The 18,401-nt window shown below is 52.4% G+C and overlaps 8 protein-coding genes across 8 annotated transcripts; 5 read left to right on the forward strand and 3 right to left on the reverse strand.

Annotated features, from left to right (window-relative positions):
* Positions 1 to 615: 615 nt before the first annotated feature.
* Positions 616 to 2,274, forward strand: A1O3_04743 (pre-mRNA-processing factor 19; the record flags this gene model as incomplete). Its single annotated transcript, XM_007734871.1, has 4 exons — positions 616 to 628; positions 789 to 1,233; positions 1,284 to 1,756; positions 1,808 to 2,274. 4 exons carry the CDS (start codon positions 616 to 618, stop codon positions 2,272 to 2,274), a joined length of 1,398 nt encoding a protein of 465 aa, XP_007733061.1.
* Positions 2,275 to 3,221: 947 nt separating this feature from the next.
* A1O3_04744 (uncharacterized protein) lies at positions 3,222 to 4,277 on the forward strand (the record flags this gene model as incomplete). Its single annotated transcript, XM_007734872.1, has 2 exons — positions 3,222 to 4,055; positions 4,116 to 4,277. The coding sequence occupies 2 exons, from the start codon at positions 3,222 to 3,224 to the stop codon at positions 4,275 to 4,277; spliced, it is 996 nt and encodes a 331-aa protein (XP_007733062.1).
* A 790-nt stretch (positions 4,278 to 5,067) lies between these two features.
* Positions 5,068 to 5,649, reverse strand: A1O3_04745 (uncharacterized protein; the record flags this gene model as incomplete). The annotated part of the gene is made up of 2 exons (XM_007734873.1): positions 5,068 to 5,448; positions 5,611 to 5,649. The coding sequence occupies 2 exons, from the start codon at positions 5,647 to 5,649 to the stop codon at positions 5,068 to 5,070; spliced, it is 420 nt and encodes a 139-aa protein (XP_007733063.1).
* Positions 5,650 to 6,408: 759 nt separating this feature from the next.
* On the forward strand, positions 6,409 to 7,949 carry A1O3_04746 (uncharacterized protein; the record flags this gene model as incomplete). The annotated part of the gene is made up of 3 exons (XM_007734874.1): positions 6,409 to 6,898; positions 6,951 to 6,958; positions 7,005 to 7,949. 3 exons carry the CDS (start codon positions 6,409 to 6,411, stop codon positions 7,947 to 7,949), a joined length of 1,443 nt encoding a protein of 480 aa, XP_007733064.1.
* Positions 7,950 to 8,997: 1,048 nt separating this feature from the next.
* Positions 8,998 to 9,264, forward strand: A1O3_04747 (uncharacterized protein; the record flags this gene model as incomplete). The annotated part of the gene is made up of 1 exon (XM_007734875.1): positions 8,998 to 9,264. The coding sequence occupies one exon, from the start codon at positions 8,998 to 9,000 to the stop codon at positions 9,262 to 9,264; it is 267 nt and encodes an 88-aa protein (XP_007733065.1).
* Positions 9,265 to 10,510: 1,246 nt separating this feature from the next.
* A1O3_04748 (vacuolar protein 8) lies at positions 10,511 to 12,449 on the forward strand (the record flags this gene model as incomplete). Its single annotated transcript, XM_007734876.1, has 6 exons — positions 10,511 to 10,541; positions 10,594 to 10,679; positions 10,730 to 10,850; positions 10,904 to 11,017; positions 11,074 to 11,319; positions 11,368 to 12,449. 6 exons carry the CDS (start codon positions 10,511 to 10,513, stop codon positions 12,447 to 12,449), a joined length of 1,680 nt encoding a protein of 559 aa, XP_007733066.1.
* Positions 12,450 to 13,707: 1,258 nt separating this feature from the next.
* A1O3_04749 (uncharacterized protein) lies at positions 13,708 to 14,328 on the reverse strand (the record flags this gene model as incomplete). Its single annotated transcript, XM_007734877.1, has 1 exon — positions 13,708 to 14,328. The coding sequence occupies one exon, from the start codon at positions 14,326 to 14,328 to the stop codon at positions 13,708 to 13,710; it is 621 nt and encodes a 206-aa protein (XP_007733067.1).
* Positions 14,329 to 14,909: 581 nt separating this feature from the next.
* Positions 14,910 to 18,179, reverse strand: A1O3_04750 (elongation factor 2; the record flags this gene model as incomplete). The annotated part of the gene is made up of 1 exon (XM_007734878.1): positions 14,910 to 18,179. One exon carries the CDS (start codon positions 18,177 to 18,179, stop codon positions 14,910 to 14,912), a length of 3,270 nt encoding a protein of 1,089 aa, XP_007733068.1.
* Between the last annotated feature and the right edge of the window lie 222 nt (positions 18,180 to 18,401).

The following is an 18,401-nucleotide window of genomic DNA, read 5'->3' on the forward strand; positions in this document are numbered from 1 at the left end:
CAATGAATAGCTTGCCCAGACAGACATCAAAGATATCGAGTACTTCAACCAGTGCTCGTGTAGATTGTCCTCTGTATTTCGATGGAATTCCGGGCTGAGACCCCTACTTTCCTTGTCTCCTGCGAGAAACTTTCCACATTGAAATATCCTCAGATAGTAACGACTCCATTTTTGAGGGACGGACTAGCTGTTTACGATCTCATGACTGGCATCGTTGCATGGGCAGGATTGTGATTGAACCCTGTGGCCTGACAATCTTAACAGTTGACCTGCCAGGGTGCTGCGGCGCAGGCAATTCCAGAGCTCAAATCTGTCGGTGCGGAAGAAGTTTGATTGCGCAGGTGAGTACGGAGTACGGAGTACGGATATAAGGCGGCGTCTCCCTCGCCCAAACCAGGGGGAGCTCCCGCCGTATTCGCAAGGACCGCGTCTTGGCGTCGGGGAAACCCAAATTCGAAAGCGGCAGCAAGAACCCGCCTAACTCGGGGCAAAGATTTCCCATCTGCCTGCAACTTGCGTTGGAGTGCATGATCTTTTGTATAGTTCGCGCGACATTGTGTTGGAAGAAATAGCAGCGCAAACGCAGTTGTGTACTGCTCCGGATCATCTACGACCATGTTGTGCGCAAGTATGTTTTCCTGTCTTGCTCTACAATCTACAACTGCTTGCAAAAACTGACATTGACTTTGCGCAGTCTCTGGGGAAAGACCTCAGGTACCTGTCACTTCGCGTAAGAGTGGTAGGTACTGCGAATGCCAGAACCAGAGCCCCCTACTAACTCGTCGCAGGCCGGGTCTACGAAAAGCGCCTGATTGAAGCATATATCAGCGAAAATGGCACCGAACCCGAGACCGGAGACGCTCTCTCTATTGAAGACCTCATCGAGCTCAAAACCGATCCCACAGTATACCCTCGGCCTCCGCAAATGACGTCCATCCCAGCGATGCTGTCTTTGTTCCAAAACGAGTGGGACGCTTTGGCGTTGCAGACATTCACCCTCCAAAAAGAACTGGAACAGTCGCGGAAAGAACTGAGCGTGGCTTTGTATCATCAGGATGCGGCTGTACGCATGATTGCTCAACTGACTAAAGAGCGGGATGAAGCACGACAGGCTTTGGCCAAAGTCAGTGTCAATGCTGTCCCTTCTAACGCGGCAGATGGCGATGCTATGCAGGTGGACAGTGCCCCTCTACCAGCACCCATCGTGGAGAAGATCGATTCCACAAAAGAAAGGTATGCAGATATTGTGCTCTACTTGTTTGGCTACTCACACACATTTCTAGTTTGTCGAGGACAAGACGAAAGCGACCTGTTCCAGAAGATTGGGCCTCCTCCGACGAGATTTTGAGCTACGTTCCCACGTCGACCTCGGAGACACCATATTCTGGTGGAACAGTGCTTAGTGTACACAAGGCAGGGAACCTCGTTCTTGTGGCTGGAAATGGCAGCACTGCGGGAGTTTTGTCGCTGTCAGAGGACAGAATAGTCCAGTCCTTGGACGGCGGCAAGGGTTCGGTGAACAGCGGACTCTGGGCAGAAGATAAAGCCATCATTGCATTGTCCACCGGTCAAGTGAAGGGTTTCCTGGCCAGCAAGGAGATCTTCTCGTTCTCTGCCCACGCTGGCAGTGCCACTGCCGTCGCACTGCATCCTAGTGGCAGCATTCTCGCATCCGTGGGTGAGGACAAGAGTTACATCCTTTACGATCTCGATTCGAAGACTCCGACGCAGCTCACTCAAGTCCAAACAAACTCAGGTATATTAATACCTTAACTTGGCTGGAGAAGGTTTAACTGACCAGACTTAGGTCTCAACTGTGTGCAATTTCACCCTGATGGTCATTTGCTGGCTGCTGGTGGCTCAGATGGACAGATCAAGATTTTTGATGTCAAGTCTGGCTCGCAAGCAGCTGCATTCGAACTCTCTGGCACAGTGAAATGCATCTACTTTTCCGAAAATGGCACCTGGCTTGCGGCCGTGGCTCAGGGGTCATCGGCAATATCCATCTGGGATTTGAGGAAAGGTGCAGAGATCAAGACCATCGAAACTAGCAGCCAAATCAACTCAATTAGCTGGGATTACACGGGACAATACTTGGCTGCGGCAGGAGCAGACGGAGTGACAGTCGAACAATACTCCAAAGCCACAAAGGAGTGGTCGCAGATCCTGAAGAAGGGAGTTTCGGCAAAGAGTATCGCCTGGGGTCAGGGCGCCCACAGCCTTCTCACCCTCGATGATGGAGGAGCCCTTACGAGCCTGTGTGCGGCTGTGTAACATAGCAGTGAAAGCATCCCGCCTGGAATGTACGAGTAGGGGGGCCAGCGGTAGAGAAGACAAAAGTTGCTTTGATACCCATTGATGGTGGCAATATCTGGATGAAAGGGAAGTTCTTTCAAGGGGGCCAATAGGATACGACAGGACGTTGTCTAGGTACAAAGGCAATAAGGCACATACCAAACTGTGTCTGAAAGTGTGTTTCTTCCTTCTGGCTTGGTCTCTCCTTCCAGTGTCGGATATTGTGGTTGATCGTCCTGTGTACACGTACATCTTCGCTGTCCTGTGATACTTTCGGGGTTGTCGCCGCGATTAATCAGCGCGGGCAGGGCAGCCTTGGAGGTGGCGGTTATTGCACTTCGGCAATAATACGACAGTCGAGCGCAGTTTTGGCCACGGCAGTTCTGGGCTTTCTTGGAACGACGCTTCGAACTCACTCTCCTCTCCGCCCTTCACCACCACCTCCTCTTCGACACCACCCAGTATCCATGAGACACATCTGCTCATGTTTGCTAGGCTGCCTCCGTCGGCCCTGATATCATGCCTCAAAATCCGACCTTATCACTGAGCAACTTCCTCAACTCGGCCGCCTCTTCCAGCCGAAAGGTACGCTGACCGAAAGCAACCGCCCGCTTGCCATCATATTCACATATCTATTCACGTGTACATTCACATGCAAATTCACATCTGCGTTTTATTCAGTGGCGCCGGGAGAAACTGTGACTGACTTTAACTCTCAGAGGTCTCACGCGGAAATCACTCGCTCCGAAAGCCGCAGCATCAGTCCCGAATTACCTTCTAAACGCAGGCGTATAAGCCGGTCGCTGAATTCGAGCCTCTTCTCATCTTCCTCGCCCACACCTACACCCACACCCACACCCCCGTCTGCATCTGCATCTACCGTGGCAAGGGGCGCCCGCCACGGTTACGATTACCGTCAGCCTGTCATGTCTTCACGTACCCGTCGGCCGTCCCGAGGTCCAAATGACCTCACGATCGATCTCACGGCTGATAGCGACAGCGACAGTGACTTTCCGCCCGAATTGGAAAGTCTGCTACCTCGTACCTCCAGACGTAATACCCAGCGGCAGCCGCAGCCACAGCCTCGTGACAGCAGACCCGCACGTGCACCGCCGTTCGGTAGTCGATCACGACAAGAGACACATGAGGTGATAGATCTCTCAGACGACTCGGATTTCCACGTTGAAGACCTTGACGGAGGGACCGACTTGCTGTCCGACGATGAAGCCGACACGAGCCCCGATAGTCCAGAAGTCCAGATTGTACATGAGAGACCGGCTCTGCCCGGCGATCACAGGCCTCAGTCAGCAAGACCTCCGAACCACCGGCCTGCTCCACAGCATTCGGAAAGAGGACCTTGGGTGAATCTCCCGGATTTTCTCCGACGGGGTACACAGTTCATGTTCGGTAATGTGCAGAATGTCAACGACGTCTTTCTAGACCGGCTAGATGGAATCCGGTCTCGAGGCAGTGATGGCCGACAAGATGGAGAAAATCCAGATCCTGACTCTGGATTCATCATCAACCTTGACTATCGACAACCCGCCTTTGCCCTGGGTGGGCTCGAGATATACGATCGCAGTTCGGAAACGCCACAGGTTGTCCAAGAGCCCTACAAGCCTCCCCCAGCTCCCAAGGAAGGCTTCATACGGACGTTCGCCGAGGATGACGTGGTGCTCTGTCCCATGTGTGGCGACGAATTGGCCACTGGAACAGGCGACACGAAGCAACAGGTCTGGGTGGTCAAACAGTGTGGTCATGTAAGTCAAATCTGTGTCCAAGATGGTGGGACGAGGCCAGGATACTAATCTCCATCCTAGGTCTACTGCGGAGACTGTGCCACGAATCGATTTGCTTCTAAGGCACGGAAAAAGGATAAGAAGGCACCGCCATCCAAAATCACGCCCTTTTCCGAGTGCAGAGTCGATGATTGCAAAATCAAACTCACCCACAAGACTGCCATGTTTCCGGTCTATTTATAACGGCAGGCGTTGCACCAGTCTGGCATTATGATTTTATGAGAAGCAACGGAGAGAATCCATTCACCTCCTTATCTTGGTCGGCATGCGAATAGGGAATCCTCATGCCCAGAGGCGTTGACGTCTCACATGAGGAATGATAAGTTATGGATAGCGATGAGTTGAATCTCATGGTGCAAATGCATTTGATTGCTATTGTACATGATGAAGCCAGCCAGCCAGCGACCAGAAGCACATAGCGCTACATAGCCTAATCCGTCCATCTTGGTCGTACGGGGTTTCGAATCCCATATCCTTGTGCTGTACATGTTTCGGCAAGTATGTATCTGTCCGGCCTCAGGCTGGCTGGCATATGGGTTTGGACAGGACATTCAACTTCCAATCCTGGAGAGTATCCGCTGTTAATATCAGGCACCAATTCGCAGAGGAGCCCAAATGAGCCCTGTGCTAGCTACCATTGCTGTTTCTGTCCGTGTTCCTCATGTACACATATTTCCGATCCCGTCCCCCAATCCGGTTTCCTCTATCTGCTTGATTTTGGATCGTCTCGTGTTACACCTCGACGTCGTCGACATCCACTGCCCAAGGATGCATCATATTGTACATCTCCAGGCCCGTTCATCCGTTGGCCGTTTCGGAGCAGTGTGGAATATATTTCTTTCTTGATCCCAGCAAGCACTGCATTTGACACAAAATAACGCCTTCTCCCAGGTTTTCCGCGGGCTTATTAGGCATTTGTTTTGCATTTGCTTGAAACCTGAAATCCCACCAAGCCAGTTGTCTCGTTGAACTCTTAGATGCTTTTAATACCTCCGTGCATAGGACTCCAAATGCCTCGGACGTTCTCGTTCTGCGACACCACGGTCTTGCCACGGATCAACTCGTTCTTCTTCCCGCTATTGGCGACCAGGAAGTCGGCCTTCTTCAAGATCTGCTCTCTCTCCAGGTTGCGCACGCACACGGCCTTTTCGCGGCCGTTGATGTAGTACGCCTTCAGGATCGGGTGTTTGTTGGGCCGCGGCGACACGCGGAACTCGACGCCCGGGTATCGCGAGGTGAATTGCGCCAACAGCGGAGACGTGAGGAACGACTTCATCCCCCGTGACGAGCCGGCCCAGTCGCAGTAGTGGAAGTCAATGCGTTTGCATTGTAGGATGAATGCGCCGAGGCCGTTCTAGAAGAAGCGCAAACAACAAGGAAAGGATCAGCATGTGCGGTCTTGTTAGGTAGCGAAGAACTGGAGAAGAGTGGATTTGAGCTTTGGGGAAGGAAAGATGCAGGAGAGGTAGCACTGCTCGATATCGGGGCTGGTGTCGGTGCTGGTGCTGCTGCTCACCTGTGCTTTCGAAACCGTCTTCACTCCTTGCACGACCATCTTGACGACACAGTCCAGACCAAGGGAGAAAACAAGAGCTTCCCCAAGTTCGACGATCGAGCTGGGAGGACTCGGAGGTGCGTCCTGCGTGAGACCTGGTTGATGCTGGATCGAGAAAGGTGTTGGTTACAGAGCCCGGGCAGGCCTTGGTGAAATCGCACTGCAAGTGGAACTTACGAGGCTCGCACGCTAACTCCAAAGAGGTATGATGTCTCGAATTATTCTAATGACAGTCTCGACTGTCATTTGAACTCGGGATCCAGCTAGGCCACGACTCGGGCTTGATAGTTCCGAAGGTGCAACTTCATTGATTCGAACTTTGAGGTTCCTGGTGGTATTAAGTTGAATAAAAATAAAAGCAGCCTTCTGCTTCAATCCTTAGGATCGTCGCCTACCTCCTACAGATGCGGCCGCCTTCAGTTCCATCTTGTAGCAGTGTCACGTGCCCAGCTCCTGATGATGAAATATTGAACGCTAGACTGGATCAGGAACGCCGCCAAGGCTACGCGAAATGTCCCCAACTACAACTGCAACACTGCATCGGCAGGCAGTTCAAGTTGGACTCGTTGTTCAATTCGACCTCCAGGGCACGCGCAGTGCCATCAGGTCACTAAAATTTACTTCTATGTTTCATTGTTTCATTTTTTTCATGGTCATGTGATTGATCCTGCTGGCTTTCTACTTTCTCTCGTCACGCTACTCATGCGTGGCCGTCATCGCCTTGCATCCCCCATCAGTGTCTCCTAATCCCGAATCAAGATGACCGACAAGCTACCCCCAAATCTCCTTGCTCTGTTCCAGCCACGACCGCCCTTGCGCTATATCCCACCTCAGGACAGTGCGCCCGATGAGAGTGCGGCAAAACGATCAGAGCTGTCCGGACTAGCTGCCTTCCTTCCCCAGTTCGAACAATACAAAGAAGAAGACGTGTACCACCCCACAGAATCATGGCTACAGCGGCGCGACCGGGAGAGATGGGAGAAGACGAACCTCCTTGAAGAGATCAAAAAGCCTGACTTCGACGGATACCGACCGCAAGAAGATCCCAAAATCAAGGGCGATGCCGCCAAGACCTTGTTTGTCGCGCGCCTCAGCTACGATGTCAAGGAGGCAGACTTAGAACGCGAGTTTGGCAGATTTGGTCCTATTGAGAGGATCAGGATCATCAAAGATGAGACCAAACCCAATGCCAAGAAGCCCCATCGTGGCTACGCCTTCATCGTCTATGAACGAGAAAAAGATATGCGAGGTAATACGCTCTACGCCGATCCCTTACCCCAGCCCTAGCCCCCAATCCACAGATCATATGGTAAGAGAATCTTAAACTGACCTTGACCCGCTTTCAATTTCTCCAGCTGCCTATAAAGAAACAGATGGTCTGCGCATCAAAGATCGAAGAGTTGTGGTCGATGTTGAACGAGGCCGTATGGTGCCAGGATGGCGACCTAGAAGATTTGGCGGTGGTCTCGGCGGACGAGGGTACACCAAACAAGTACCCGCCAAACCAACGTTTGGTGGGCCCCCAGTTGGATTTGGGGGTGGCTTTCGTGGCGGCTTCGGTGGTCGCGGAGGATTCCGTGGTGGCTTCCGCGGTGACCGAGGAGGCTTTGGTGGTGACCGTGGAGGCTTTGGTGATCGTGGAAGCTTTGGCGGTGACCGAGGCTTTGGTGGAAGGGGCGGCGTTGGCTATCAAGGCGGAGGTGGCTTTGGTGGAAGACAAGGAGGCTATCAAAATGCACCGCCGCCTCCCAACGCGCCTAGTGGGCCCGGAGGACGAGGCGGATACGGAGGAGGTTACGATGACCGACGAAACGGTTATGGTGGCGGCCGAGAACCTCGCGGTGGAACTGGAAGCAACAAAGATCCGCTCGGTGGACGAGACCGGGGATATGACGATCGGGACCGTGACCGAGACCGAGACCGAGACCGCGATCGAGACCGAGATCGTGACAGAGATCGCGACCGTTATGGCGGAAGCAGGCGAGAGGATGACTATGGCTCACGGAAGCGACACCACGACAACGACGGGCATGACGACCCAAGACAGCGCCGAAGGTATTGACATCCTCCTCCATGCGGTGGCGTTACATGCAACAATCTCGTCATGCTTGGCCGGTGGGTATTCTATGTTCAAGTGTATTCACACCATTTTTGAAACTACGACATGCTTCTACTCACACTCGTGTTATGGTAAGAAGCCACCGATTCTTCGATTCGCGCAATTAGATCTCGGTCGGATGGGACCAGGAGATTTCAAAAGCAGACCTTGGGACAATCGTCTCCAAGATCGTTCACATTAATTTGCGACAATACCTTGGCCATAACTCTGCCGGTGAGCTTCTGATCGGCTTGCCGTCTACTGGTAATGGTTTCTGCTTGGTGTAGACCTTGCTGTCCCCAAAATGGAGCGTCATTCACGCCTCAAGCATGTATTAACGGTACTAATCCTGGCAGTGGCCAGGTCGGGTAAGCTAGCTCCTTTGTGTAACATAGAAGAATTCAAGCGCACCTTTGGTCTGAGATTTGGGGCAGGATGTCCGAGTGATTTCAAGGAGCTCCTGGAGGCTGGTCACGTGAAGTATCATCTTGGAGCCTACGAGTATCCGGTGCTGATATCAGTATACACCTTACTGTACGGAGTACTCTGTATAATTAGTACATGTACATTTTATTATTGTATCCTCTTCTCCTGCATAGCCACCGGCGAGTCTCTGGTGCACCTGACCAAAGACGACGTTGGTACACCAGGTATGTGTGCTTTAGGTGACATCAGGAGAGCCTCGCCGTCTCCACGAACTATGCCGTTGGCAGCCAAATGCGCCAGATTTTAGTAGGAAATTTTCACCGCTGTGAGTGGCCACAGCGGCTATGACTAACGACAACCGCTAACAGCAGGATCACACGCGTCTTTGAGTCAAGGCTTCTGTTAACGACAACTGCACACGCTCTGGGGCAGAAAGGCGCGCAAGCCGCACCGGTTGATTGGCGTGTCCTGCTTACCAGGTCTCAGACAACGTAGAGTAGTGTTCGAAGAAGGTGTCATCGCACGACATTTTACAATGCAACAGGGCGTGCTTCCTGATCAGCATACCCTGCAGAATTTCCATCCAAGTTAGGTTTATATAAACTGGTGGCCCAGAACCCCCAGGACCCCCAGAACAGATTGTTGTTGCCCATCTCACAGACAAAAAGAACAAGAAGCACACACACAGCAACACATACTCTGTACCCATCCCAAGGTCTCGAACATCCACGCCACTCCACGCGCTGATCTACATCTCACCGAGATCTACTAGTCGAGTCATTCCAACACTACCAACACTACCAACACTACCAACACCATCAGCCATGCCTTCCACATACGCTGCCTACTACAACCTTCTGGAGGCTGAGAAGAGCGCTGCAGCATCGCGCCGCCGAACCTCGGACGAATCCACTAGCAGTGAGGCATCAGCTGCATCGCACAAGAGCATCAAACTTTACCTTAAGCATGCTCTCGATCAACTGCGACCAACCCGAGAGCCCTTGACCCCTGCTGGGATTTACACCCCAATCATCAAGCAGGGTCCCTTGTTCGGCAGCAAAAGGCACAACGCCCAGCAAACGAAGGTGTAGATATCGGCCAACCCTAACAGCGAACACACTTACGAATTTCTTTGTCGACTCACATGATCATATAAACATTGACATCACCATCGGTGGGAACTTGGGGCGCTTGGAATGCATTTGGTCGAGAGAATCTCCCTTGTATCGAAAGTGATATAGAAGGAGATGACGACTGGGACTGTGCATTCTCGCCCCATGCTTGAGAGAGATACCCCAAATAGTAATGCAGCAGAACAGTACATCTTAATACGACGACTCAGCACAAGCTTCGCATCTTCTTTTGGTACAGCCTTGCTCTTTGCGGGGGGAGGCGTTTTGTTTATTCTGAATCGCCCTTTGAGCAATCGGCCAAACAGTGGAGTTGCTGACGAAGTGACCATGCGACAGGAGGTTGCGCCCGATGTCTCGTATCATCGTGGATGCTGCGAGGGTGTAATCAACTCTCGCCCGAGGGCTAACCTAGGTGTCGACGTAGACTTGTGCAGTAGGGACTGTCAGGTGTATGAGATTCGAGCCAGGCATTAGATGGTGGAGTCCAAGAGACGCCATTTGAATAAGAGTAGGTATTCGTCCTTCGACGGTTGTTAGGACTAATATCCGTACAACACATTTGAGTGATGAATTGAGGCGTCGGGATACTTTCCTTTTCCCACCTGCGGACCACCGCACCCGCTTGCGCGTGCATGCGCCTGACCCATGCGGCCTGTAACAGCGATAATAACATACTGTAATTCCTCCAGTCTCCAGCTACCCTGGACCTCGCTGCCCTGGATGAAATACAGCAATCATACAGCAATACACATGGGCTGGGCAACCGCAGCTTCATGACATCCACCTAATACCCTGCAGTATAGCCCGAGGTCAAATTCAGGCCTCTCCAACGCCGCTCCATCTCGCCTGCCGTTGTCTATAACCATCAGTCACCCGCCTCGCTCTCGCCTGGCCGAGAGCACCCAACTGCGGTCGTGCCTGGCACCGTCGGGTTCATATACCTTGTCTGCCACCCGTTCCACGGCCGACGTCGTTGTCGTCGTCAAGCTTTCTTCGCCTTTTTCCGCAAAGATCATCAAGTCCCTGGCTAGCATCATTCAGTTCGCATCACCATCGGCATTGGCATCGGATGAACTGCTTCCAATCTACAACTTCGTCACCCTCCATACCATCCACACAGTCCCGGTTCTAGCGCGATTTCTTGGAACAGCAGAATCTCATAACACAGTCCTGACCGTGTCCCCTCGGGGGCCCTAGCCTCGATATGGGGAACACCCTTTCCTCTTGCTGCAAAGGTGCCGTCCACGAAGTCTGTCACATTTATCTCGCTGACTGGTATTTTCACAGGTCGGCCCAAGGATAACCTCTATGAGCCCGCCCTCGCAGACAGTGAACGGGAAGCCGTTGCCGATCTCCTCCAATACCTCGAGAATGTACGCTACCCTTCCTGCTTGTAATTGATGCCATACACTGACAAGATCAGCGAGGTGACACTGATTTTTTCTCCGGAGAACCACTGCGAGCTCTGAGCACCCTCGTCTACTCGGACAATGTCGACCTACAGCGGAGCGCCAGCCTAACATTTGCGGAAATCACTGAGCGAGGTATGTGGTTGAAGAGACAGTCATCTATGATAAAAGTGCTGATGTGCTTGTAGATGTCCGGGAAGTCGACCGAGACACCCTCGAACCCATCTTGTTCTTATTACAGAACCCCGATATCGAGGTTCAACGAGCGGCGAGTGCTGCGTTGGGAAATCTAGCTGTCAATAGTAAGTGGTTCTGCTGTGGGCCACTTGCTGCTTGCTTGTTGCTGACTTCCGCGAAGACGAAAACAAAGTCGCCATTGTCCAGCTCGGCGGACTCCCTCCTCTCATCCGGCAGATGATGTCTCCCAACGTTGAGGTACAATGTAATGCTGTCGGGTGCATTACTAACCTCGCCACCCATGAAGACAACAAGGCCAAGATTGCAAGATCAGGAGCACTAGGGCCATTGACAAGGCTGGCAAAATCCAAAGACATGCGGGTACAGAGGAATGCCACTGGCGCCCTACTCAACATGACACATTCGGGTAAGTGTCCCTACCCCCCGCAGCATCAATCCCACTGACATCAAATAGACGACAATCGACAACAGCTTGTCAACGCGGGAGCTATCCCTGTCCTTGTCCAGCTACTCTCCTCACCCGACATGGATGTCCAGTACTACTGTACCACCGCCTTGAGCAACATCGCAGTCGATGCGTCAAACCGGAAAAAATTGGCTCAAACCGAATCACGCCTTGTTCAGTCTCTGGTCCAACTTATGGACTCCGGCACTCCCAAGGTTCAGTGTCAAGCCGCCCTAGCTCTCCGCAATCTGGCCTCGGATGAGAAGTATCAACTGGAAATTGTGCGAGCTAGAGGCTTACCACCGCTTTTACGACTTCTACAGTCTTCTTACTTGCCTCTGATTCTCTCAGCTGTTGCCTGCATTCGAAACATTTCCATCCATCCTTTGAATGAATCTCCAATCATCGACGCCGGTTTCCTCAAGCCATTGGTCGACCTCCTCGGCTCCACTGACAACGAAGAGATCCAATGCCATGCCATTTCCACCCTTCGAAATCTCGCGGCGAGTTCGGACCGCAATAAACAGCTCGTTCTAGAAGCCGGCGCTGTACAAAAATGCAAAGAACTGGTCTTGAACGTCCCATTGAGCGTACAGTCCGAGATGACCGCGGCGATTGCTGTGCTAGCTTTGAGCGATGAGCTCAAATCTCACCTTCTGAAGCTCGGCGTCTTCGATGTTCTCATTCCTTTGACCGACTCTGAAAGCATTGAGGTCCAGGGAAACAGTGCGGCTGCCTTGGGAAATTTGTCCTCTAAGGTCGGTGACTACTCGATCTTCGTTCGAGACTGGAACGATCCAAATGGCGGTATCCATGGTTATCTGAAACGTTTCCTCGCCAGCGGAGATCCAACTTTTCAACACATTGCAATCTGGACTTTGCTACAGCTTTTAGAGTCGGACGACCAAAAGCTTGTGAGCCTCGTTGCTAAATCGGAAGACATCATCCAAATGGTCAAGACGATCGCCGACAAGCATGTGGAATCCGACGATGAAGAAGGCGAAGAAGGCGAGGGTGAAGTCATCGCTCTTGCACAGAGATCGCTGGAACTGCTTGGCAAAGGTCCCAAGCAAACGCTGGTGGAGGGCTAAAACTGTATGAGACGAGCTGTTGGGTTTTTGTTGGCCGCTTTTTTCTGAAGTTATTATATACCCCCCACACACATGGAGATTGGGCAACGAATCGCTGCATGTGCATCCCGAACATGCGTATATCAATGAGCAGCGGCATAGCGAGGCGTTACGGGCCCGTAGTTGAAAGAGGTACTGCGGTTCTCAGAGAACGGGAAATTGGGGGTCGGGACGGTGGAGGGCGCGCTTTTATTACTCTGGTAAGCGCTTCTGTTAATTGTATGACTTTGGAATCACCCGGCATTGATGACGGCCGCTTCATTATCTTTGTCGACGTAGTTTACTCTAGGAAGTTGGCATCAAGCCGATATTTTGAGGCTACTTGTTTGTCTCCTCCCCAATAAACTTTCCGACATCCCACGCCGATTGCAACGGATGTCAGACCTGGATAGTGGGAGGAAATGAGCCCATCCAACCCTGACCCATCAACCCAAGTGAATGGTTTGAGTGAGCCTGGGCCCAAACAGACTCATCTGGTCTCTTCTTCCTCCCGTGACGAACACAGCCTGACATTGCATAGGTCGTGACCATGGATACTGGAGAGGGGTTTGCATGTGGGTTGAAGAAACAGGGGCGCGTGAAGTGGCGCCGAGGTCAGGGGCATTGATATGCATGTAGGAGATGGCAGATCAGCCACAGGACCGACAAGGAATTGAACGAGCTGGAGCAAGCAAGCAAGACTGCTATGCTGTCTTGGCAGAGGGTCTGCGATTCGGGGAAGTTCTCGGTCGGAATCCCATGACTCTTGATTGCTTCTGCGCAATCCTCGACAGTGCAGTTGACTGAGAACCTAGTAGCCTCGTCTAGGGCGATGGTGGCGCGAAAGTCTCCTCGCTTCTGGCCCGTCCTTCTATGTGCAGTATTGACGAACGAAACAGGGTGTATCGGAGCCCGCATAGAATCCCCAAAGAAACCGCGGCGCTCGGGCAGAGGACAAGCTTCCAACAGCAGATTCGAAAAAAGACCACAGCTGAGACAATGAAGCCATAGATCTTCTCGTAACGATGAAGGTTTGGATCGCGCAACTTGTCCGCTCTCTGAGATCTCGTACGTCGCTTGGGTTGTATCTAATCGCAGGGATTGTATAGTCCTAGGTTGAGTGGTGGCTACCATGCTCACTTTTGACTGTGTGCTGCAGGATGGTTCAAGGAATTGGTGCATCCTTGCGAGCCGGCTCGTTCATTGATAGCCGACGGCGTACACTGGGTGCCACTGGGTCTCATGCTGGTTTCGCCACCTTCCTGCTCTCGGCCTGTCCTGTAACGACGTCTCTCATTTCTTTCCAGCTCGCAGGGACCATTGCGTTTCCCGCATCACTGGTGGCAACCACGACGCCGAAGTCATTCCCAGCTGTGCTGATGTAGTAATTCCGCTCGTCTCCCAGACTGATGACCGAGGCTCGAATGATATCTCCGACTCTATACATGTCGTTGATGACGACCTTGTCTTTCTCGTGGGTGCGGACGTCCTCGCGGCGCAGCACGGCTTGGAACTGCATGTCGTCGTCCGTGAGACGCGTGTAGGAGGTGACATCTTGCGGAGACGGGTCGACGACCAAGATCGACGCTGCAACTTGTCGCTGTTGCACCCGAGTGATTCGACAGAGGACAGTAGAGCCGACATTGGGGAGAGAGCTCGCGCTCTTGATTCCCGTTGGGTTCGTGCCTGGCCGCGGAACCGAAATGACTGGTTTACTCGACTGCTTGTCTGTGCGGAGGACTACGGACCTGCCGATGATGGAGGCGAGGATGTTGTTCTCGTAGACGTGCGTGCCGGGCCCTGGCTGGTGCGACGACGTGCTTCCCAGGATCTGGCCGGGGACGACAAGCGTGGACGCCATGCTAAGTCAATCTTCTGCCTTTCGTACCGTAAGTTTTCAGATCAGTAGAACAACAAATCTTTGCAGGCTGAAACGAGCTGTGGAGATGGACTTTGTGTTCGGCAAGTTTCTCGACTTGAGTCGGCTGCCAGATGGACAAGTGGCGAGATTATGCGGCGGTGGAAAGCTCACTTTACCCTACTATAGAGCACATCGTTGAGTCAATCATTACTCGTCCTCAACTAGTTCCCAGTCCAGATTGACGCCTGAAAGTAAAGCTGAGATTGCAGAAACTGGAGAAAGAAGAAAATGAGAGATACAAAGTCGTGGGCGAAAGTATGAAAAAGTCGTATCACGTGAATAGCGCCAAGCCCTCACACCATTACAACTCCCAGGTACGGTACCTTGTACGGATCACTGTGACTACAGAGTACATGTGAGTTACGTTGGTCAACACCAGATTGAGTCTACCAAGTCGTCGGTGTCATATGTCACTGCCAACCATATATTCTTCATACCCCAGGAAGACTCGATGGCTGCCACCTAGGCTGGCAGAACCTATACAGAGTACACTCCGGGGATGCATGGCGCTGCAATTGGCTCTAGTTACTTTTCAATGTTTTTTGCTTCTCAGCGTCCCTTCCCCCTCTGGCACCCTTGACAAGCAGTCCCTTTCGTCTCCTAACTGCGTCGACGTATTTCTTGGCCACATTCTCTCTCTCGCCGTGAACACCCAGGTCCTCAAGTTCCTCCTCTGATCGGGGTACCCAGAACGGATCGACATCATCGATCATCTCAAATCCGATGAACCTGAGCATGGGCTGCGCGAGGCCTGACGTGCGTTTGCGGATCTCCTCGCTGAAGCCAAAGCTCTCAGCCACGGGGAGCGTGGCCTCGATGGTAAAATAGGGCGTTCCCTCAAGCAGGGCTTCAGAGAGAATCGAGCCTCGTCGCCGTGTGAGGACACTGTATACTCGACCGAGAACATCGGGCGTCGCTTGGATTGTGCAGCTATACATGGCTAGCAGAATGCGAGGGGACCAGTCGAGGAAGGCGGAGCGGATTGCTTCGCGCACCGAGGTGATGAGTTCGCCGGTCAACCGGCCGGATTCAGTGGCCAGGTCGGACGACTCTGGTGACTGATGCTGTATAATCTCTTCCAGAAATACCGCAACTCCTTGCATTGGTTCGCGGCACAAAGGCCCTTGAGATGTTGCAAGTTGGAATGCGTAGGTAATCGTATCGGAAAAATCTTGTGTCCCCTTCGAGGAAGCAGCGACAACATCCGGGCCGCCGTCCTGGTCTCCAGCCGTCTCGTGATTGTTTCGGGGCTCGGGTTGGTCCAACAAAAATCGCTTGCATGTATACGTCCCGGTCGAGTCGATGAAGAGATTTGGCCCGACTCTGCGAGGCCCAAATGCACATATTCTGGACACCACTTTCTGCCAAACTTCTTTGTCTTCTTCAACTTCATCAAAGGCAGCTTCAAGTTGCTGTCGAAACTCTTGCAGCGACATGTTGCCCCTCTCGTGGCCGGCCTCAATTTCCAGACCAGCGGCTTCGTCCTTGACCGCCTCGGATGAGTCCTTGGGAACATCTTCTTGTGCCTGCTTTTCGGCATAGAGTCGCCTGATTGCGCCGCCATTCTTGATAAGGAATTGGGTCACAGTTTGTGGAAGTGGTCGGACACGTAGCCTGACAGACACTGTTTTAGACGCTGTCACGGCGATAGCTGTTCCACGAGGGAGATCCTTGTTCTTCGGAGGCTCCATCTCTTCAGCCTTCACAATCGACTCTCGATATGGGACGATTGGCTCACCCGGCTGGATGTCACATCGGGCGAAACGTTCTCGCAAGTCTTTGAGGCATCTTTCCAGATGCAATTCTCCCGCTGTCAGAATAACGTGCTCTCCACTGGCCATCTGCTCGTAGACTGCGCAAGGATCGCTCCGTTCCAGGAGTTTAAGACCTTTGATCATCTTGTTTAGGTCTGTTGGATCCGTGGGTTCCAGGGCCACTCGAACAATCGGTTCGCTCAGTGTAGATAATCCTGCCAAGTTAATACCACCTTCTAACTGAGAACATAGTGTCCCCGTCTTGAGAATGTAGCCTTCTAGTCCCTCGATTCCAAACACCACCCCAGCTGGGACCTTCTCTAATGGCTCCAACGAGCGACCCATGAGCAGGTAGAGAGCTGTGATGGAGACTTTCTTTGGCTCCGGCGAGGCATGCGGAAAGGCTGGATTGAATTTGGGCGGCAGAACATACACTTCGTCTCCTACGGATAAAGTACCAGAAAAGAGCCGTGCAAAGCCGATCAGATGTTCGGGATCTTCTGGATGTTCTGGTAGATCGTCCTCATCAGGCTCTTCGCCTATCCTGGTTGCGTGGATGCCATTGGTGATTCTTTCCACATTAGCCGAGCCTTCAGCTTGTGCTTGTGCTCTAGCGATCTCTGCTCTTTTCTTGCGGGCGAGCTCTCTTGCCTCATCCGCCGTCAAGGTGGCTCCCAACTTCCGCCGATTGGAAGGAAGCTCGCTTTCCGGGATAGCAACCATCTTACTGACATACGCGACAAGCGGCGCGGATTTGGCGGTCTCGAAGTTTATCATGGCGTTCTTCAAGGATGGATCGATGTTGTTTGAGCTGACCAACTCTTCGATCATCTCAGGTAACCGAGTCGCTTGGGCACTGGGAGGGCTAGGTAGGTATTCGATGACAGAAACAAGAAGCGCAGTCGAGAGAGGGAGCCATGACGAGAAAAGACTCTGCAACACGTTTCTGGAGTCCCGAGACCTGAGTATATGAGCTGGCAAATTGATGGCCAACGATTTGGTAATCTTCTCCAACTTGGCTGGGTCGCCACGGCCTCCATTCACGCCGACTGTGGCGTCGTAGGCCTGCCATATAGGGTCAAGAACGAGTTGGACGAAGATGGGTTTGAGATTCCTGCCTTTCAAGTGCTTCTGGCCCAGGACCTTCTTGGTTTTAGGATCAAGGTAGAAATCCCCCCACAAAATCTTTTCGAGGACGGATCTTTTGATACCTAGTTTCTTTTCATAGATTCCGGCGAATTGCCGTACTGTAAAGGCCCAGCCATCTATTGCGCTTGCAAAGATGACATTGTACTTTTCCGGTGCGAAGTAGAGGTCTTCGTCATCTCGTTCTTCAAATTGTTGCTCCAATTCGGCTTCCGTTGCGGTCTCGCTCATGGCATCCTGCTTCAGCTGTTCTTTAGCTGCTCTTTTCTGGTCAAGTTTCTCCCGCCAAAGCAAGTCCTCTTCCATGCGCTCTCCATGAAAGAATCCTCCGATGACGGCATTCACGCCCTCGAGGACTCTTTCGAGGTGTAAGTAGGCCTCGGAAGGACTCATTTTCAGCTCGGTGATCAACCTGTCAATCTTATTGATGACTAGTAGGGGCTTCAACTTCTCGAGCCAGACCTGGCGTAGGACGGTGACCGTCTGGGAACATACACCTTCAACGGCATCCACCAGAACCACGGCGGCGTCGCATAACCTTGAGGCCGTGCTGACTTCTGACGAGAAGTCGATATGTCCAGGACTGTCTATGAGATTGATCAAATATTCTTCTTTCTTGGGCTCGGCATTCTCCTGTTGTCTGCGCATCATGCTGAAGTATAAACTGATCGCACTACTCTCCATCGTGATCCCGCGAGTCTGTTCGTCCGGCCGGGAGTCCAGGTAACGGATCTTGCCGGCCATTTTGGGAGAGATGATGCCATTAGTGGCAATGAGGGAGTCTGTGAGGGAGGTTTTGCCATGGTCGACATGTGCTAGGATACATATATTGCGGATGTTTTGCGCGTTGGACTGGAGGTCGACGAGTTGAGACGGCGGGATGGCGGGCATTTCGACACCCACTGCGCGGCGCAGACCCAAGGGACACGAGGTCGAGGGAGCAACAAGATATACAATTCCTTTGGCCTCTATGAATGCAATCAGGGCCTCTGGGACCGGCGAAACTAAATTCGTCTTACTCACCAGTGCGATGGCAGGAGGAAATTCGTCAAATAAAATACGGGGTATGACGCATCCGGGCGCAGGCAATATTTACATAAGGTACGTACCTAA

The sequence above is a fragment of the Capronia epimyces genome (assembly GCF_000585565.1).
Source record: "Capronia epimyces CBS 606.96 chromosome Unknown aczIQ-supercont1.4, whole genome shotgun sequence".
NCBI classification, from domain to species: domain Eukaryota; kingdom Fungi; phylum Ascomycota; class Eurotiomycetes; order Chaetothyriales; family Herpotrichiellaceae; genus Capronia; species Capronia epimyces.